At 38.9% G+C, this 21,329-nt stretch overlaps 1 protein-coding gene across 1 annotated transcript in view; it reads right to left on the bottom strand.

Annotated features, from left to right (window-relative positions):
- The window catches only part of PPP3CA (protein phosphatase 3 catalytic subunit alpha), a 192,331-nt gene extending 171,258 nt beyond the window's left edge, over window positions 1-21,073 (bottom strand). Inside the window, exon 1 of the mRNA XM_004703285.4 lies at window positions 20,877-21,073. Coding sequence (XP_004703342.1) covers window positions 20,877-20,985 — 109 coding nt within the window. The 5' untranslated portion in view covers window positions 20,986-21,073. The remainder of the gene's footprint in view (window positions 1-20,876) is intronic.
- Between the last annotated feature and the right edge of the window lie 256 nt (window positions 21,074-21,329).

Genomic DNA, 21,329 nt, shown 5'->3' with positions numbered 1-21,329 from the left:
TTGTAGAAGGCTATGGATGACAGTGCGGCCCACAACCCATCTGCAGAGTATCTAGTCAGACCAAACTTCTGGCTAATCCACGCTAGCTGCACGCATGGGTCCTGAACAGCTTTACTATCAGATAGAGATCACTGTAATCTTGATTATGCTGGATCGAACTTGATACTTGGTCAGTTGACCTCCTTCTTGACCCAACCTGAATTTGTTCTAGATGCAAGTATTTCTTGCTTATTCTATGACAAAAATGCCTTCCCTGGCAGTTTAAATATTAATGGTGGTCTTTTATTTCTTACTCATTATTTGTATTTTTACCTTTATATTATTATTTTATTCTTTAAAAATAGAGAGATAAGTTGTATATCACAATTGATACCCTTGGACCTGGGTCCACAAAGGACTAAAAAGGAGAGGACTGGTCTGAAGTTTAAAGTGTTGTGCAGAACTTGAACCTCTGGCATGACCTAGTATGCGTGGGATAGTGTGGCTGAGAATATGTGAAGGGTAAAGATGGTCCAAAGCGGATGGAAGCCTATGTGAATGTCCAAGTTTGCTATGATACCCACTGAACTAGCTTGGATTGGCTAGAATTGAGTTGACCGGAACCCAACCAAATGAAGAGACAGATGTTTAACCCTGTGACCTAGTACACAGGGCTATAGTCTTGATGGAGGGTTGGTACTAGATTTGACTTTGCTTATGAATGCAGGCAAGCCCTAGTGGTGTAGGGTTATGCACTGGGCTGTAATCTGAAAGGTCAGTAGTTTGAAACCACCAGTGGCTCTAAGTTAAAGTCTAGGATACTCATAGGGGCAGTTCTACCCTGTCCCTGTCTTAGAGGGTGGCTATGAGTAGCCAGTGACTGAATAGCAGTGAATTCAAATTTTGTTTTTTATGGATGCAGATACCAGCAGTTCCAACTCAAATGAGATTCTTTACATAAAAGAATAAGAATCTCTTCAAGACACAAGGTTGAGAGCAAAGGGAAATTTAGAAATTGGATATCTAAAATGGGGGAGATAAAAGAATGAAGTATCTGACTTATACACTATCATGGGTGTCTTTAGTCTCAAATAAGAGGAACAAGGCAGGCTCCCCACTGAACAGTTTTCTATTTTACTAATAGGCCTAGGGAAGAGAGTAAGGAAAGAAGTTGATAGGATTATAAAATTTGAGTGTGAATGATTGTTCATAGAACTTCAATTAGTAAATATCAACTATTTTTGTTTTGTCCACTTATCAAACATAAGGTGTAAATGGAGTTGGTGTGCTTTTGGTTACGCATGTGTTGTTTTGCAGGCTCTACAGGTGCGAAGCTGACTTTGTGATGGTTAGATTTTATGTCAACTTGCACCTTTCTTAAGGCAGGGATGGGGTCCATCCTATCATATCACAGCCTAATGATGCATCTTTCGTTGTGTGGCCTTTTGATAAGAAATGCTCTGGCCCTCCTCCTTCCTGCTTGACAGAGTCCTGTGTCTCTTATCTGGGGCCAGTAGTCCATGTGACTCACTGACCCAGGGAGTTATAGGAAACCTATCTTTTTTTGTTTGCAGCCTTGAATCAATACGATTGCACTCACCAACCTGTGATGTCCCAGCTTCAAGTTTCTCCTTGTTTCATCAACAGGCAGCTGGCTGAGTCTGGGGGCCTCTAGTTAGCATCTGAACCATAGAAGGAAGTTGAACTAGGCTAGACTGCTTCTTCGATATACATTTCTGTCTTCGTATCAAGTACTTTCACATATACATGTCATTTTGTTTCTCTGTGCTGCAAAAAGCCTCTTTTAAAATGTTCAAATGCAGAGATGTCAAGATTAAGGTGTGCCTGACCCAAACCAGGATAATTTAAATTACCTCGTATGTATGCAAAAGCGGGATAATGAAGAAGGAAACTCCTAGAGTAATTGATACATTTGAATTACAGTGTTGGGGAAAATATACCAAGTACCATGGGCGGCCAGAAGGGTGAACAAATATATCTTGGAAGAAATACAAGAATGCCTCTAGAAATGCGGATGGTGAGACTTTGTCTCACTTACTTTGAACATGTTTGTTGTGCAGGAGATCGGACCCTGGAAAATGACTCCCATAAAGAGTGAGTCTCAAAACCTCACAGGGGCAGCAGTTCTACCCTGTCCTCTAGGGTAAGTAGGAGTCCAAATTGATTCGATAGCATTGAGTATGGGCTTCAGGGTCTTACCACAATAATAATCTAGGAAATAATGAACTCCATAACACTGCTCTCATACTAGGAATTACAGAACCATCCACCTAATTCCACAAGTCCTAAATAGTGTAAAAGGGTAAACATTCCATTTCTAAATGAAAAGGTCGAGATTCAGACCTCCCCAGGGGGACCATGGAAGGCAAGCTCGATGATCCAATTATGAATGGGGCAGTTCGTTCTTCAGGGCACTCGTGGTGCCCCATGAGAGTCCCCTGGATGGCAACTGGCAGCAGCCACACCGAAGCCAAGTGAAAATTGCATGTTCAGATTAATTTTGTTAGAATCAACTATTGCTTTGATGGCTTTCTAAACACTGCTTCAATAATTATGTCCTTACCAATCACCAGCAATTTGGTGAGAATCTTTCCAAAATGATACACTATCATAATATACAGTTAGCATGTTAAAAAAGTTAGTAAGAGGTGATCACCTCTATATGTGTATAGATATATCTAGGTTTTTTTAAACATGTATTAATATTTTGATGATTGTGAAATAAAGAATTAAACAAGAGAAAAGAAGTTAAAATATGCTTAAAACCTAGGGCTTTTTTAAAAGAAAAGGTAATATGCATAACTCTAAGAAAATAATACATTCTTATATGGTTGAAACAGATCTTAGGCGCTAAAAAGAAGACAAAGAAAATTGTTTCCAACTGCTTTGGTAAGAAAAAGTGAAAATTCTCTTGTGATGTCAATAGGGTTTTTTTTGGGGGGGGGGCAAGGGGGTAATAATTTTCATTTTCTTCAAAAAAGCATCATCTCAAATCTAATCGAGTCTAATAAAAAATATACAGAGACTCCAATTATATTTTTCAACCAGATAACTCAAAAATACATTTTCATACAAAGCGAAAAATTCATGAACAGTATAATGGAAGGATAATGTGTTAGACAGGGTTCTCTAGAGAGATAAAACCAAATTCTTGATAATATAATATATTTATTTATAAAGGTAATTAATATATAACAAAAAATGAAATGTTAAATCATAAAGATAATTAGATATATAACGAGAAATGAAATGTTAAATCATATACAGATAAATATACAATCTTAAATCATATACACATAAATATACAATCATATACAGATAAATACACAAGAAATAAACAGTTAAATTAGAAGCACTATGAACGGCTTAGTGCAACTCACGTCCGTGAGAGAAAGTTGAGAGACTAGCAGTCCTTCCAGTCTCTATCCGATGCCAGATCTTCCTGTATTTGTAGAGAGAGCTAGGTTATGTCAGCACAGCAGCCAATCACAAGGCAGGTCACCAATTGCCAGTCCCCAGCTCCAGAGAAGTCTTAAAGGGACCTCAACTTACAGCAACACAGTCCACAGGCTAGGCGTCCCACAGGCTCTGTAGCCTTTAAATTAAAGCACAGAACAAGCAAGGCAGCCGCACACTGGTCCGATGATCACAGAGCAAGAGACAAGAAAGGCAAGGCTCACCAAGCCATCCATCTCTCCGCCCCTCAGTCAATCCCACCTGCGTTTATCAGCCAGGCTGGCACAATAAACTGTCTCAGATAATATATAAAGTTGCATATAATTCTATTAAAACTTAGCACTTATAAATATGTCCATGAGAACATACCAAAAAATTACAGAGGACATTTTTAGAAGATTTGTAATTATAAGGCTAAAACAGAATCAACAAAATAAGAGATGTGACAAATGACCATCTTCATCATCTAAGAAGCCAGTTAAAGTAAGTTTGATGGCATTTCATGAGAAAAGAACGTGGAATATAGCTTGAGAAATGTAACATGCGACTATTCACTCACAACATATCACACTGCGCTACATGGTGTCTTTCTGCAACCGTGGAAACCCCATCCGGGAGTTCTGCTCTGCCACTATGAGTTGGGATCAACTTCATAGCAATGGGATTTTTTGGAGAAGGGGTGATTAAAACCGCATCCCATCTTTTTTTCCAGTTCCACTATGGGGAAAATAATATAAATTCTTTTAGTTGTGGGCTTTCCTCTTTTTCATTGTCCCTCTGATTTACCTAACACGATGACCTGATTCAGGATAATATGTGCAAAGTTTATAAAGAAAAGTTTCACTATTCTCACTTTTAAAAAGCATTTGGACTGTAATCTATAAAGTTAGATTTACTCATTCTTCTAGTAATCGACAGCATATTCAATATGCTTTGCCAACATTACAATCCAGCGGCATCACCTCTGCTCGGATCGTCCTTATTCACTGTCACACGCACACAAAAATGGCATGACTTGTGGCTGAGGCTTCAGAGGGACACTTCCGCTTGGAACACTTTACAGAGTCTGTTGGAGAGTCTCCCCATGCAATGGGTCATTTGCTTTTTTTAACTGCTGCTTCCATGGACATCGATAGTGGACTGAAGTACAATGAACCTTATAACCCTTTTGATGTTTTCTCCTTTTGATATTTTCTCCTTTTATCATGCTGTAATAGGTTCTTGCAACAACTTATCCACCATAATCACCTTCCTTCCTGTATGTGCAGCTGTTAATCACTGAAAAGGTTATGGCGTTTTCCAGGCACTAAATTAAGGCTACATATGAACAGTATGCACATGGTCAATCTCACAAGTTCTTAAAGACACTGAATGCATAAAAAGAACATAGGAGGAATACATAAGAGTCACTGTACCAAAAGTCTTGGTTAACAATCAACCATTCAGGAGGTCCCATATCATCAAGAATCAATGGTACTGAAATATGAATAAAGTCCATTTTGACCAAAAAAACAAGACTGAAAATTGATGGAGTACCAATTGAGACATTTCCACAAACAGATGCAACAGAGAGGAACAGATCTATATTTGTGACCATCCTAAAGAAAAGGTATGCAGCAGAATGAGAAAATGAAAAATACCATGACTAACACATGCAAGTAACATTTTGCTAAAAATAATTCAAACGTTTTTGCACATACATAAACAGGGCTGGAAGCAGAAATCACGACTCCTTCAGAAGAGGATGTGGAACTAGTGATATCTTTGCTGATGTCACAACCAACATGTGACATCATGGCTAAAAGAAGAGGCTAACGGATGATTTCCTGTATTTTATTTATTGTTCACAAGTAATCAGATGTATAGATCTCAACAATTATGTTTAACATGGCAAAGAATGGAAATTCCAGAATATTAAGTGTGCACATTTGGAATCTATAAATAGACGAAGAAGCTGTCCTGAGAAGAGTACAAGGAGATACTCCATGGTTTAAAACTAGAAAAGTTGAATGTCAAGGTTGTATCCTTTCAACAACTTATTCAGTATTTAGACTGATCAAATAATTTGAGAAGCTAGATTGTAAGAACATGGCATCGGTTTGGAGGAAGACTCATTAGCAACCTGCAACATGTAAATAAAACAACATTGCTCCCCAAAATGGAGAGTATTTGATGCATAACTGATAAAGATCAAAGATTTTAGGCTTCAGTATCAATTAGACCTCAACATTAAAACAAAACAAAAAACTATTCACAACTGGACCAATAAGCAACATCACAATAAATGAAGAAAAACTGAAGATCATGAATTTCATTTTACATGGATCCACAAACAAACCCGTGGAAGCAGCACTCAAGGAATCAAGGGGCACACTGCACTGGGAGATCTGCTGAAAGACTTCTATAGTGTGTTCCAGAACAAGGACGTCACTTTGAGGACTGAGGTATGCCTGTGATATGGAAAAGTGACACAATGAAAGTGGAAAACCACAGAGGAACGGATGCTTTTGAATCACGGTGTTGGCAGAAAACACCGAATATATCACAGACTACCAGAAGGGTGAACAAATATACCGTATATACTTGAGTATAAGTCGGCCTGGATATCAGCTCAGGTACCTAATGTTACCACAAAAACTGCATAAAAATGTGCTTAAAAATTCAGCTTATACACAAATATATACAATATTTTGAAAGAATGCCCTTTAAAGTAAGGATGGGCATGAAAATATGGTAATTTATATATTATAACGGGTTCATGAGGGAGAGAGGGTGGAAGAGGAAATGGAAAAAAATGAGCTGATGCCAAGGGCTCAAGTAGAAAGCAAATGTTTTGAGAATGATGATGGCAACAAATGTACAAATGTGCTTGACACATGGATGGCTATATGGATTGTGATAAGAGCTGTACAAGCCCCCAATAAAACGAGTAGAAGAAGAAGAAGACAAAGAAGAAGCAGCAGCAGCAATGGAGAAGGACACCCTTTGAGACAGTTGGTGGCAGATACATGGCACTGGAATCACTGACATCTGAAATTATTTCTCAAAATTATAACATCTCTAAGAATTTTAAAAATAAATAAGTAAATAATAAAGTGAGGATGCGAAGGCTTTGTGTGTAGTTTCAACATGTATTCAGGAGGAGCCAGTCCTAGAGAAGGATGTCGTGCTTTGTAAAAGAGGATCAGTGGTAAAGAAAGGAAGCCTCCACGAACAAGGGCTCAAATAATTTGAGAAACTGGATTATAAGAAAGACAATGTGAGGACAATGCAAACACAAGCATTGTTTCATTCCACTGTACATGGATAGGTTCACTATGGGTCGGATCTGAGTCAATCGCATCAACAAAAATGTGTGTGTGTGTGTGTGTGTGTGTGGTCTATTAGTCTCCTCCCCAGTAAACTGTCTGGAACAGAAGTTTGGGTATCTGAGAATGCTAAGCAGATCACAATGAGAAGAGAATCTCGAATGTGCCTTACTACAGTAAAACCCTTAATAAACTAAGCCACATTATCTCCAGCTCGAGATTATTATTTAAAGGGTACAGAAATCTCATGCATTTTCTGAATCATAAATCCAGATACTCAATAAATTTCATATCAATAAATACAAACATTTTATTTTATAATTTTCACCCAGCTTTGATATATATTTAATATTGCTAATTTATCATCTGAAGGACAGAGAGAAAGCACTTTTAAGAGTAAGATAAATTCAAAATTTTAAGTTGACTTTAATGCTTATAACATGAGGAAGAGAATTCCAAATGAATATTTTTTGTTTCTTATTTAGGATTATCTTATAATATCCTATTCACTGTAGGAGCTGCAAGCAGCCGATTACTCTTTCCCTTTTAAGAACTAAATGATGGGTATTGCCATCAATGGCATGAAACAACAAGTGTATGAACTGTAGGATGGAAATTGATCTGCTCTGCAAAACCTTTACTCGATACACATTAAAAAAAATAAATAGAAACTTGGATGTTTAAGAAGAAAAAAAAAGAGGTCAAAGCCATTGTCCATGGTCAATGGCAACTCACAGCAGCCCTATACAGCAGAGTAGAACCGCCCCACAAGAGCTCACAGCTGGTTATCTTTCTGAAAGTTGACTGCCTCAAAGTACTTGAAGAGATTCAAGATGCTGACCATTTATCTTGCAGCAAAGCACTTTAAGCCCTGTAACCCTAGGGCTCCTTAATTCCAACCTTTAAGGGGTGTTGAATATCTAAATATTCTTGTGAGCTAAACTCAATTGTTAAAAATGGACGAGTCCAATTTTAAAGTCCCTGTGGCAAGCCTAGGTGCAAGGTTGGCAACTGACACCTACCAGCCTCTTCACAGCAGAGGAGACCACTGGCTCCTATAAATATATACAGTGTCAGAAACTCGACATAACGTGACAACGAGTAGCAATCAACTGGATGGCAGTTTGGTCTTGGGTTTTGCTGAGTGTTTTTAAGAAAAGAGCAAATTGTTCTAATAACAAAGCAAAACTGTACATTACTTTAGAAACACACAGAAAAGCAAAAGAGGACCCTGTAATAGGCTTTGTCCTAAGTGTCTTTGTATGTCCCTTCCAATAACATTCTTCTCCATAAGCAATAAAGACACATTGCCTGCTGGCAACTGAATAGCAATTGTATTTAGAAAATGCGAGCCACCAGATGGCATCTTAAATCATGTAACACTTTCAGAGATCCTAAGAGGGTTAATAACTACATTTGTGAAATGGAATCAACTTCATGAATTCCAAATATATTTTTGAGTAATAAAATGTCTGACACTAATTGTAAACTCCCAAGCACAGCAATGATAGTGTCGGAAATCTATCAAAAATGCGTGACTGTGAAAGAAAGTGTAAAGAAGTGATCTTGGTACCAGTTTTTATCAAAAATAATGGCTCACTGTAAATGGCGCCAAAAGAAAAAAAGAAAGCTTGGTTAGTATTATGTTCCTCGCATTTCTACACTAACTTTCCTTCCTGTTCGTGCTTGTTTTATTTTGTGGAGCTGTGCTCGCTGTAAATAAGGAAACAGCAACTCAGCAACTGAACATTAAAAAATAATAATAAACTAATAAGAAGAAATACTTATCAAAAGAATAAAAAGAGGTCAGGTTTCCTGACACCCAAATATTTTGTTCTCATTAATTTAAAGTACAAAGCCTTGGTGTTCAAACTTTAAATATCCTAAAGAACAAAATGAAACAATGTTGCTAGGTCTTAAACAGGCTGACATGTGGAACACAATGTGGAGCAAACCCGAATTACAGAGAAGTACAGTACACACCAAATTGGAGTCAGGAAAACTTACTATTGTAGGAATCGAAACCTGGTTCCAAAGATGGACAATTCAATGTTGTTTGCCGTTTGTTATTTCAGTCAAAGAAAAGGGATTTGTTGCTAATTTATTTATTTTTATATATGGACTTCCTATGTGTACAGTTCACTATGTGTAATTTTAGGATTCAATATGACAAAAAAGATTAGAAAAATTTATTTAGGCTTTTAGATGGTATCGTCCATCCTACTCCCAACGAACTGACTTAGGTCTCAAATTATTCCATGGACTTTCATCTTACTTCACAAGGCAATGCCCATTCATCAGACAGCAGACAGCTGATCAAATTAGAAAGTTAAGGTATTTGGACATTCAAACAAAGCCAGACGGAAATCCCTCTCTCAAGTACAATACTTAGATATTAGTAGCAAGTTACAAACATAACAGCATTTAATTAAAATCTTTAAATAACATTGTCTATACCAAAAAAATTTTTAAATCAAACATATTGCTAGCAAGTTGATTCTGACTCAAAGTGATCGCATATATTACAGAGTAGAAATGGCTGCCATGGTTTTTGTTTTGTTTTGGTTGGGTTTGGGCTACTATCTTTGACGAAGTACCTTGCCAAGTAGCTTGCCAAGCTTGTGTTGAGCAACTGGGTTGGGGTTCATAGTATTATTTATTATCAATTATATTGAAGAACAAATCTTCATATACTATTAAAGGATTTCAAATAGTGATAAAGCTGCTGCCTCAAAATGTACTATTATTTTCTCCTTTCTAAGCAACTAATTAAACCAAAGAGACTTCTATAAGATAACATCTGGCAGGTCAATATACTTTATTTATCCAGTATCACATGTCCAATGCCCTTTACCAAGAAGAGATTTTAACAAATAGCTTTTTTTTTTTTAAGGTAGAAGGGGTCAAAATAAATAAATACTGTAAAATGTTAACTACTCTGTCCAGCGGTTCTCATAGATTTCCATTATTTCATCATCGTTAAATTACTATATTGAAATAAACAGATTTATATTAAAATTATTTTGAAACAGTCACAGGACTAGAATACAAAATGAAATATAGTCAATTACTGTGGCCCTTCTAGCCATATGCCCATTTGTGATGCATTATAAATTCTAGCCTCAATGTCTGGTTATAATCCCACTTTGGATGGAGTTCTCTGTTATGTTAATGGATGGAATTAAAGTGGGATGTACTCTGAGTCCCCACCTTACTAGGGGAAATGAGCCTTCACAACCCTTTGTTTCCTTGAGGAAATAAAAAGATGAAGACCACACCTTTATATAAAAGACCTACCTCAGAAGCAAGTAGAGAGGAAATCCCAGGACCATCAAGGAAGAAGAGTCACCAGTAGAGCTGTGTTCTGTCTGAAGTGATGGAGGTCAAGACTAGAGAGAGATACTAGACACTATGGCACAAGGACCATAGGACAAAGAGAAGGAGCCATGCCAAGACCAGATGTCAAAGCAATCAGAGAACCTGAGCAGAACAGAGGGACACGTCCAAACTTGAGACTGTGACAGAGCAGTGGTCCGGCTTCCTGACCTATGGAGGCAGAAGCCAAGAAACCATGTGTTGAGAGGTTGAGGACTGAGGAAGGACTTGGCTGCTGGCTGAGGGGAGGTGTTACTATGGACCAACGACTGTCCTTAATGGTTTGTGATGTGGCTAGTGGTAACTGATTAACATCTCTAATAAACTCCCTCAATCATGAGCAGTGTCTGTGAGTTTCATGTGGCCATACAACAATATTATTGAACGCTAGAGACAAGTAGGGTGTCATGGGAGAAGTGGTTGGTGTCAGAATGGGATGAAGGGTGAAGTAGGATGAAGGGTGGAGGCAGTCTCACCTCTACCTCCTGGCAACAGGCTTTGACTGGTAAGGACATGACTTCTTTCTTCCATGTGTAGCCAGAGGAGGACAAATATTGGGACATTTAGTCAATATCCTAAGGTACTTAGCATTTAGTATTGTAATATGGAACATAAGAACAAGAGTAATAATAAAATCAGCTCAGCATAGTTAAAAACCAAGATATGTAACTTACTCCCCATGGTAGTTACATAACCTGGTATCAATTTGTGAGGATTAAGAGTGAAGGAGTGGAGTTTAGCCTGTCAATCAGGTCACAACTTGATGACCTCATTTGTAGACATTAAGAAGATAAATAGCTCACTGAAGGCGGGACACATGCTCACTCCTTGGGAGACATTGCGGCTGACAAGACACATGGAGACAGGTTGATGGCAGCCAGAGCCTCGGAGCTGAAGCAGCCATGCGGAGACCCCTGCCAGCACGGAGATGCTTACACCACCACTGGATCCACAAGATTATCCACCCACTAGCCTGCGATCCTCCTGCATTTGGCGTCATTGCATGTGTTTCATGAATCTGAAAAGCACTTTGTAGACTGGTATCGGACATATTGGCTAATATCAGACTGATGAACTTGATCTGGACTGGGCTGGGATGTTTTTTCAATATTCAACTGCTCTTGTATATAAAGTTCTTTCCTATACACATGAGTGTCTATGACTCTTGTTTCTCTAATTTACCCTGACTAACACACGCCCAGATTTGGGAATTTCATCCACCTATGAAGACAACTTCCATTCTCAAATAAATAGGAATAGACATTGTAAACATGCCTGATGTTTAAGACGAGCTCTGGTCCCTTTAACTGATTAATGGCAAGTAAAGAAGCCCTGGTGGCACAGTGGTAACGTGATGAGCCACTAAGTAAAGATTGGTACCTCCCACCTAGCAGCCACTCTGTAGGAGACAGAGAGCCTTTGAAACATTACGAAGCAGTTCCACTCTGTCCTATAGGGTCTCAATGAGCTGGAGTGATCTCAGTGGCAGCAGGTGGGGGTTGGGGGCGTAATGTATAGTAGCCTACCAAATCTCATTGAGCTTCAGGTTCCTAATTTGTAAAATAAACTGTAATCAATATCCCCTTCATCGTGTTATATAAAAATTAAGTATTAAACATACACAGTGCTCAAAACTGAGATTAACAAAAATATGAACTTAATAAATGTTAACTTTTAAAAATTTGCTTACTAACCTTTATATTTATAAAATGTTATGTATTTATAAACATTTATTAATAACTTAACACTTACTGAACTTATTAAATAAAGCCTTACAGTAAAAAGAAGTCACAAAGTTGGCCTTCCCTCAAATGCTATAAAAATCCATTAACATCTACTGCCAACAATTTTATATATAGAAAATAGTATTACTAAACTGAAAAAAAATAATAAATTGTGCTCTGAACCAATGATAATTTCCAGGACCAATACCAGTCTGTGACCTTGTTTGAGAATGCCCATTAAAGCTACTAAGTGTTTCTGGAGCTCATAACAGGGTAAAAATCCAGCAAGTCTGTAATCATTAAGGACACTTTGGTAATGAAGTGGGACAAGAGAAAAGAGTCGGATCGTGGCCACATCAATTTAGTGGAGTGAATCGTCTCTGTTCTTTCCAGGAACGAAGAAGACCGCGATTTCATTACTTGCAGGTATTTCAGTGTCCTGGAACAACACTCCTTAACGTCATCATGCAGGCTGGTCTTAATATATTTAACACTTGTCCAAGTGATACGACTGAAAGTGATTACTTTCAGAATAAAAATTTTTATCTTCCTATAAAAACTGATAGTTTTTGAGTTACCAATGAGGCCAAACCTCTCACTGTTTGAAAAAAGGTCTAACTTGCAGGACATTTAAACAGAGAAATATAGTACTGCTGAGAGTGGAATATGTGTATGTAATTATGAGGTGATTGTAATGCTTGCCAAATGCCTCTTCTTGATGGTCTTCCATATTGATTAATGTTTCTAGATTATTGTCAACTTGCACCAGCACTACCCAGAAGGAACTAAATCACTGTGTCCGACATATTCTTAACATAACACGGCATTGATTACCAACAACTTCACTTTAAAATACTCTCGACCCACATTCTTCTTTCTTTCCTAAACTGTCCTGTAACAATAGGAAAGGGGTTTAATTATCTGACATAACAAGTTACAATTAGAAATTTTAAATACTCAACTTATAAAGAAAAGCTCTAGATATGATTTTTCAGAAGTAGTATACCACTGAGAAAAAAATCCTATGTCCTCAAAATCTAACCACTATTGTTTGTCTTGCCTCTTCTTTATGCTCCAGCACAATGTTCTTTAAACGTAGTAACTTAGAATGAACTGTCACAATAATGTATTCCTCTTATTTTTGAGAACCTTGTTTAATGTCAGCATTCTTCCTATTTTTTCAGGGATAAGTAAATACAAATTCTAGTGAAATGAACTGAAAGTACATGATTTTAATATTATCAACAGAGCTAGAATAGTACATAGAGTAAAAGAGCTAAATGTAGATTATGCAAATCAATGACTGTTCCAAGCAAGATCTTCAGGATAATTATTTAAACCAGCTAATTCCACAATGTTGCCATGTGATTCAGAGTATCATCGTTACCAGAGAACTTGCTGGATATTCACATTCTCGGTCCCTATCCAAGACTTCATGGGAGAAAGATGAGGCTGTCTGTTTCCTGAAAGTTTTATCATCCTAGAAATATGGAGCCACTCCCACGCCGCCCCACAGGTCACTATGAGTCTGAGTCAGCTCGCCGCCAGGGGCTTGGTGTTCCAAACGTACAGAACAAGAAACTGGGGGTGGGGGTGGGGGTATAGCTTAGCCATCTGGTTGACCAAACCTTCTAGGTGGCTGATGCACGCTCCGGTGGGAAAACACGGAATGAAACTCCCTAGGTCTCCCTTTCCTTATTAGTTAACTGGGTTTCCTAAGACAGAGCGTGCAAACCCAATAGGTGAACAGAAAGAGGCACGTTAGGGGGTGACAGTGAGGGGCAGAGGCAAGGAGCAGGGTCTCTCCCCCATGGCAGTTTCTATCGCCAGCTGTGAGAGGTCCTTGGGCAATTTAAAAGGAACCTAGATGCCTATGCCTCTTTGTGAACAGATCAGAGAAAAGGACTTTGGCCCTCCTGTGGTGACCTTTTCTCATCCTATCTTTTTGCTTGTTGGTTTATGTTTAAGCCAAGGGCCCGATTTCCGGGGAATGAGGACATCAATACGATGTGGTGCTGCCAGGGGCTCGGCTGAAATGTACTGACCGACCAGCAGCAGGTTGAAAACCAAAAGAGGCCTCCGTCGGCAGGGCAGGCCCTGAAGATCTGGCCACAGACATCACGACTGGGCGGAATGCCCCAGAAGTAACGTTTTAACTCCATATTAACTAAGACCACACTTCTTTGAAAGTGACAAACGGTCGCATGAGGAGAATAAACACTGATCTTTTTGGTCCCCAAAGACACTAGATTCTTTATCCCCACTTAACTCTCCCCAGGGTACAGGCCTGGGGAAGTCTCCTAACTGACATCAGCTGCTGGAAGGGAAGGCCTGCCATGGCCTTAAACTTGGCCACCGGTCCACTCTCACATCCAGGAACAAAGCCAGAGGGTTCTCCTGGCAACAGCCTGACATGCTAAATGGCAGGCCCAGCCACTGAGGGAATCCTTTGCTGCCCCAGGGACAAATCCCCCACTGCAGGAAACAGACAAACTGGAGAGATTAGCAGTTCGCCCAGCTGAGGCTAGCCAAACCTCTCTGGCCAGAGTGGACAAGGGGTTCTAAATAAACTCCATTTAAAAACCTAAATTATGGGTCTCATTTTGCCTTACAAATGAGAGCAATGCTCTTTGGTATATCAAAAGAAAAACAGGAAAATAGGGGAACTTCAAGGTGAAATGTAGTAAATTGGATCTCTGCATAAGCTATCTTACCATATTCAAGAAATCTCTAGTAGACAAATGATTTCTTTTTAAATAGGAACTTATCTGATGTTTTATAAATCAATAAAAAAATATTGATAGAAGGTGCTCTAGTCAATGCAGTCGCCGTACCTTGCCGTACTCAAACCCTTGGACTAGTATGAAATGTTCCTAATCAGCCACTCTTCTAGTCAAATCCCCCGTCCCCACTCCATTTTAATCTCACCAGAAAGTTTTCAGAGTCATTATTCTAGTCACACACTCAAGTCTGCACCTTCTCTGCTCAACTCTCTCTCACACTGCAATCAAGTCAATACTGACTCATTGCAGCCCCCAGTGGGTGTCAGGGACGGTAACTGTTTACCAGAATCGAAAGCCCCATTTTTCCCCTGATGGTTTTGAACTGCGGACTATGTGGATCACAGTCCAAGAAGTAACCACTACACCACCAGGGCACCACAAACCCCCTCCAACCCCTAATGCCTTATAGAACAGTATCCGATGTTAATGTGGCACATACACAGTCCCACCCCTCACACCCTTCAGAAACTTGGTCTTCACACAGCATACCTCCACGAACACACCTTGCTATTTAATAGCCAAGTTCAACCCACACGCATTGCTCTGGAGTCAATTCTGCATCATGGCAGCTTCGTTTGTGTCAGAGTAAGATTGTGCTCCAAAGGCTTCTCAAGGAAGCAGATCACAAGGCCAGGCCTTTCTTCTGGGCCACTCTGAATGGGTTCAAGCAACAAGCACTGGCTAGTTTTTGTCTATTGTTTAGCCCATTGATTCTCAACCTGTGGGTCATGACCCCTTTGGGGGTTGAACAACCCTTTCACAGGGGTCACCCGATTCATAACAGTAGCAAAATTACTGTTATGAAGTAGCAACATAAATAATTTTATGGTTAGGGTCACCACAACAGGAGGAAGGGTCGTGGCATTAGGAAGGTTGAGAACCACTGGTTTAGTCATTTGGGTCATCCAGGGGTTCTTATTTAATAACCAAAAACACACTGCCATCGATTCATCAGTGAGTCCATTCCAGCTCATAGCAACCCTAAGGGAGAGGGTAGAACTGTCCCCTTTAGATTTCTGAGACTGCAACTCTTTATGGGAGTAGAAAGTTTCACCTTTCTCCCAAAGAGAAAGGTGGTTTCAAACTGCTGCTCAGTCCAACAATCAACCCACTAGTAAGCCACCAAGGCCCTTTACTGAATAACACGGTCCTGAAAACGACATTGTCTCTGACCAGAATACTCCTTCAATCTTTTTCACCCAGAAACATATTTAATCCAATTCAACCTTCATGAAATCTACCCAGATTTGAGTTCCTACACCTGCCTATAAGGTCTTCCAAGAGAGCTCTTAACACAGTATATAATAATTGTCTGTTTATATGTCTGACTACCCAGTAGACCTTGAGTATTCTAGTCTAGGACTATGATTCATTTGTTTTATTAACCACAGTTTCTAAACCTTTCAAGAGAGTTCTCCTTCCAAACACATAACAGATGAGATCCCAGCCATTTAAGAATTTCTTTAACTCTAAGATGAAATACAACATTATCAATGGGAACTGTCAGGGAAATCTTAGCCATCTATAAAATAAGAAAACCTTTTAGCTTTAGCTTATCCAGTTGGATGCTTCTAAATTTGCTTGAATACATCTAGATCATATACTTTAATAATTAATAGCTTGAAGCACATTATCATTAGAAAATATGTTTCCATTCTCCCTGGTTTTGATGAGCCTGTGAAGAGCAGCAACCTGTGTTATTCACATATGTACAACCCACACCACCTGCAACACCTCCAGGTTTCAAATACATGTTTTCTACATTGAACTACCTAAGTGAGTTGCCACACTGATATCTGGCTACCTTTTTAAATGTATGTTTACATTTGTATGCTTGCAAAGAAACAAAGACAAACTCAATTCAGGATTCAGAGAAATGTCATAGAAGGAAACCATGTTTCTTTGCAACATGCCTCCAACACACATACACATTCTTGACATCAGGTAAGGTGGCTTGGGAAAGTGCACAGAACATAATGCAAGTCTCCCTCATTTTCACATAGTAAACAAGACAGTATGTGTCTGTATGCCCACAGATACTGCCCATCTGGGGTCTGGACTACATTCTTTAAGTGTAAGGTGCACATTGCACAATCTCCCCTCCACAGAGAAGGAGGCAGGGAGCTGGTGGGTTCCGCAGCTCCCGTGTTCTTCCGTGTTCTCTGACAGAAAGCGCACTGCATGTGCAGGGAGAAAGATCCCACATGAACACTGACGTTTCCATGTTTATACAGACAGGCCATTAAAAAAGTGCTTAAGGGAACGTCCAGATTTCAGATAGCTACAGCACTTATTCCCAAGTTATTCTTAAATGAGGACATATGGGGGCACCACTGTTAGCACACTTCTTTCTAAAGATTTTGGACTGACATCACTGATAGAAGAAGGGGGGAGGAGAGGAGGGCAGGCTGAGGAGTGCCTGTTTTCAGTCACTGTGGACGATCTGCCCGGTTTCCTTATTGCCTACATTTAATGTTGGATTCTACACCACCAAGATTTGCCAGACCTACTCATCTTCTTTTTTTTTTTTCCTACTCATCTCCTTAGCATGCTCAGGGATCGACTTTGTGCAGGTAAAGACCATTTCTAATACCACTCGAAAACCACCCTAAGGTCAGGCTGCAGATTAGGCTCGCCTACCCCCAATTTAAAAAGGTATTCTTTCCCCCGACACTTTCTTCACGGGTTATGATTTGTACCCGTCTGATTTTCGTTCCCCTCCCCTTGTTCTTTGTCTTCCTACTACTTCTTCTCTCTTTTCTTCCTTCTCCTGAAATTGTGTCTTAGGGTCACCATCTTTCTGAAGAATGAGATTCTGAACTGAGCAAAGAGCCTTCTCCCCTGAAGATTCTTAAGAATAAACTTCAGCTTTATTGCACAGTCTAATGTCATGCTTGATAATAGTATAAAGTATACCTATAGAGGTATAATTCCCAAATGGCAAATATTGAAAACATGAAAATAAATGTTAACACAGTTGGTTCAGCTGCCCTTGTAAAAGTAAATATCAGAACAAAATCATATATCAAAAAGTACATAGCTATATATTAAGAAGTTAGAAAAGTTTTGAAATCCAATGAGATTATGATTTTCTCTGATCAATATCCACTTTTCTTTTGTGCTGCTCAATGTTTCAGCTATGAACTAATAAACTAATAGGTTGAAAATTATTACTTAGCTTAGCATTCTGATAAATTATATGCAAAAATGTATCTCCCTTTGATAAATGGTAAAATTAATTTACCCACCCACTCTGTCACAATTATTCCATAATCCTGAAAATATAATGAATCTCTTTGAGGATTCTTAGCGCCTTGCTATCATTATCAAGTACAAATCTTTTCCTTTAAAAGGTCATTATCAAATACAAATATTTTAAAAAGATATTTTCCCCTTTCTGGATTACAATTACTACATATTCAGTGATACTGCTACAGCTATTTCTAGTTCCTAACTAAAAGGCTTAATTTGGGTTGCTCACTCCTTTACAGCGAAAAAGTATACATCATTTAGTCTTGACTTCCAAACTTAAAGGGTTACTTCTCTTCAGATCTGTATCCTGAAGTGTGTCAGATTGTCTACTGAGTTGTGGTATATCAGTAGATATAACCAGGCTCTATGGAGCACCAGGATGGTTTCAACTCTAAAAAGATGCCAGGGTTCAGAGAATAAAAATCATAAGCTCGGATTTCTGAGGTCCTTTCTTTCAGGACAGAACTGAGTCAAACGGAGGAGCTGCCTAGGACATCCTGGAGAGCAATTCCAACTCATAATGACCCTGTAGGGCAGGGTAGAACTGCCCGTGTGTTTCCAAGATTGTGACGGCTTTATGGGAGTAGAAAGCCTCATCTCTCTCCCTTTATCACTAATACACATATCGACGGACACTTTCGTTTTGGGTTTCTTTTTAAGTAGATGGTATACTAGTACTTATATATTTGTAACTTTTAGTGTTTTAGTATATAAAAAATAAGATGTGCATGTTCCTTTGCACAAGCTCTAAAAATTGAAGAAAATGCATGATTCAATTTCAACAAGGAAAATGGAACACACCGTGCTGTGCACAGGGTAAATATTTTAAGTTGATTTACTCAATAATGACTCCACATTGCTTATATGATTGAAGCTAATATGTATCCTGGCACCTGACCCATTCAAAGTCATTTTCCAAAAATTATTTATAAATACAAAAATCATTATTGACAACCAATAATAAAATGTAAGCAATTTCAACTTCTTGGAATAGGCAGTAGAGGCATTTTGACCAAGAAAGCCTAGTCCAATATACTACAGAGCCTATCTTATACTCCTAATAGTTATATTAAAATATATAAGGGGGATTTTAAAAGTTTGTGGGAAAATGGAGTTGAAAGATACTATGATTTTCAATGAATTTGTGAAGTCCCCTCATGCAGGTGAAAAACAATACTATTATGCATGCATGACAATTTAGAAGAAAAACACAATCACTTATAAAAATAATCTAAACATTCTCCTTTATTCCAAACAGTAATTTAAGTTTTTCCCCTTTATCAAGATGATAACATTTAAGAAGAAAATACATGTTTTCATCATCTCTAAAAACCAGCAATTTTACCAAATTACACACACACACACAAAATAAAAAAATGTCTAGTACTTGCCTATATACAAAATAATTTTTTTCTGACAAGATTTCATTTTTATCACAGAGAATACTCTAATTCAGAATCAACTCGACAGCAAGCGGTTTTCCACTTAGAGAAGCTCTGCAGTGATGCAACCCAGGCTCTGCCCGGCAATGAGCAGCAGAGCAAAGCCATCGAGCACCTAAAGAAGACGAGACGGATTTAGAATCCTTCCTTTCAGTGGTGCTCGGACTTCAACGCAAATCAGACACACCTGAACAATGTCATAAACTTTCGAATGGTGGGCCTCTCTCTGGAGAATTGGTCTCAACTGCTCAGGGCAGAGGACTGAGAATGTGCTTTAAAAAAAAATTCACTTTACTGGGGGCTCAGACAACTCTTATCACAATTCATCCATCCATCCATTGTGTCAAGCACATTTGAATGTTTGTTGCCCTCATCATTCTCAAACGCATTTTAACGAGTTCCCAGGTTATGCTGGTGATGATGATGATGATGATGATGATGATGGGAAGAAGGGTTGTGCTCGTCTGGAAATCTCACTCTGAAAATTGTTGCTTTCTTCAGTCACTGTGGAAGTTTTAGGATACTTTGCTTAATATTTCCTGTGGTAGTTATGGAATCGTTTGTTAATTTGAGAGGATTAAGAGTGAAGAGGTAGAGTGTAGCCTATCAATCAGGTCATAGCCAATGAGGCCTCTATGTAGGCATGGCCTTCTCCTGAGGAGTCTGGGAACTCCTGTATTCTTCCTTGGAGGCGGGAGACACTCTCTCTCTCTTTCTCTCAGTTCACTCCCTATGTGACGTCCCTGTCAAGAAGACACATGGTACTACACTATGCCCTGAGTCAGAGGAGCCACATAGAGACCCCTGCCAACACTGTGATGCTCACAACACCACTGAATCCACAAGATTACCACCTACTGGCCAGTGATCGTCCTGCATTCAGCGTCATTTCATGTGTTTTGTGAGTCTGAAGAGGAGTTTATAGAGTGGTATCAGACATGTGGGCTAATATCAGACTGATGGACTTGATCTGGACTGGGCTGGAACGTTTTCTCAATATTCAAATGCTCTCGTATATAAAGCTCTTTCTTATACACATAGGAGTGTCTATGAATGTGTTTCCCTAGTCTACCCAGACTAACACATTTTCCAATGACTACTCTGTGCTCATTGGATCAGTTAGTATTTCTACTGACCTTTAAAAATGAAAACAAAAAAAAACCCTCTTAACCTTATCAATGCTCTTATTTACAGTATTACTTCAAAATAACTTTATCACCTCCAAGTTGTACATCTCTTTTTAAGATATCACAATTTTGTTTTAAAAATCACAATTTAAAAAATAAAAATATTTTCATATACATGTAACCTTATTACTTAATGTACAGATTCAACAGTAAAACGGTAAGATGAATAAGGAAACTGAAGACTTCTGGCTCATTACAAGTTCTGATTTGCTGTTAAATCCAAAACTCACTGTCATCAAGATGATTCTGACATACAGCACACCTGTAGGACACAGGAGAATTGCCTGTCTTTTAGAAAGACTGAAACAGGGGTACAAACTAGGAGTGGGTCTGTGTGTACGGTGCTTACCTGTGACTGGAGCATCTATATCCAGCAAGTTCTTCTCCTGTCGAAGAATTGATGCCCCTTCTGTTATTATTCTCAATGCAACACTCTCTTCCAGTCTGCCCTCCTTCATGAGATGTGCTTTTAAGATATCCACACGAGGTTTCCCATCATTATCAAACACTTCCTTCGCCGTTAGCCGGTGACTTGGAGGAAATGGGACAGCTGAAAAGTGACAAAGATCGCATTATTAGATTGGCCAGAGCTCAACAAGAAAAGATTCTAGCGGACCAAAATGTCCATCCATCCTAATCATTAACAAAAGGATCCGCAGGTGCTTAAAACTGCTAAGTGTTTGGCTGTTGGCTGAAAGCTTGGTAGTTCAAATCAATCCAGACATGCCTCTAAAGAAAGGCTTGCCCCGCCCCCCCCACACACACACAAATTGGCCATCAAAAGACCAATGAGAACACAGTT

This window comes from Echinops telfairi, unplaced genomic scaffold (genome assembly GCF_000313985.2).
Source record: "Echinops telfairi isolate 266 unplaced genomic scaffold, ASM31398v2 ScPeMD7_7468;HRSCAF=8506_0, whole genome shotgun sequence".
Classification (NCBI taxonomy): domain Eukaryota; kingdom Metazoa; phylum Chordata; class Mammalia; order Afrosoricida; family Tenrecidae; genus Echinops; species Echinops telfairi.
The sequence above is the reverse complement of the archived record's forward strand: the minus strand, read 5'-3'. Positions and strand labels throughout refer to the sequence as shown.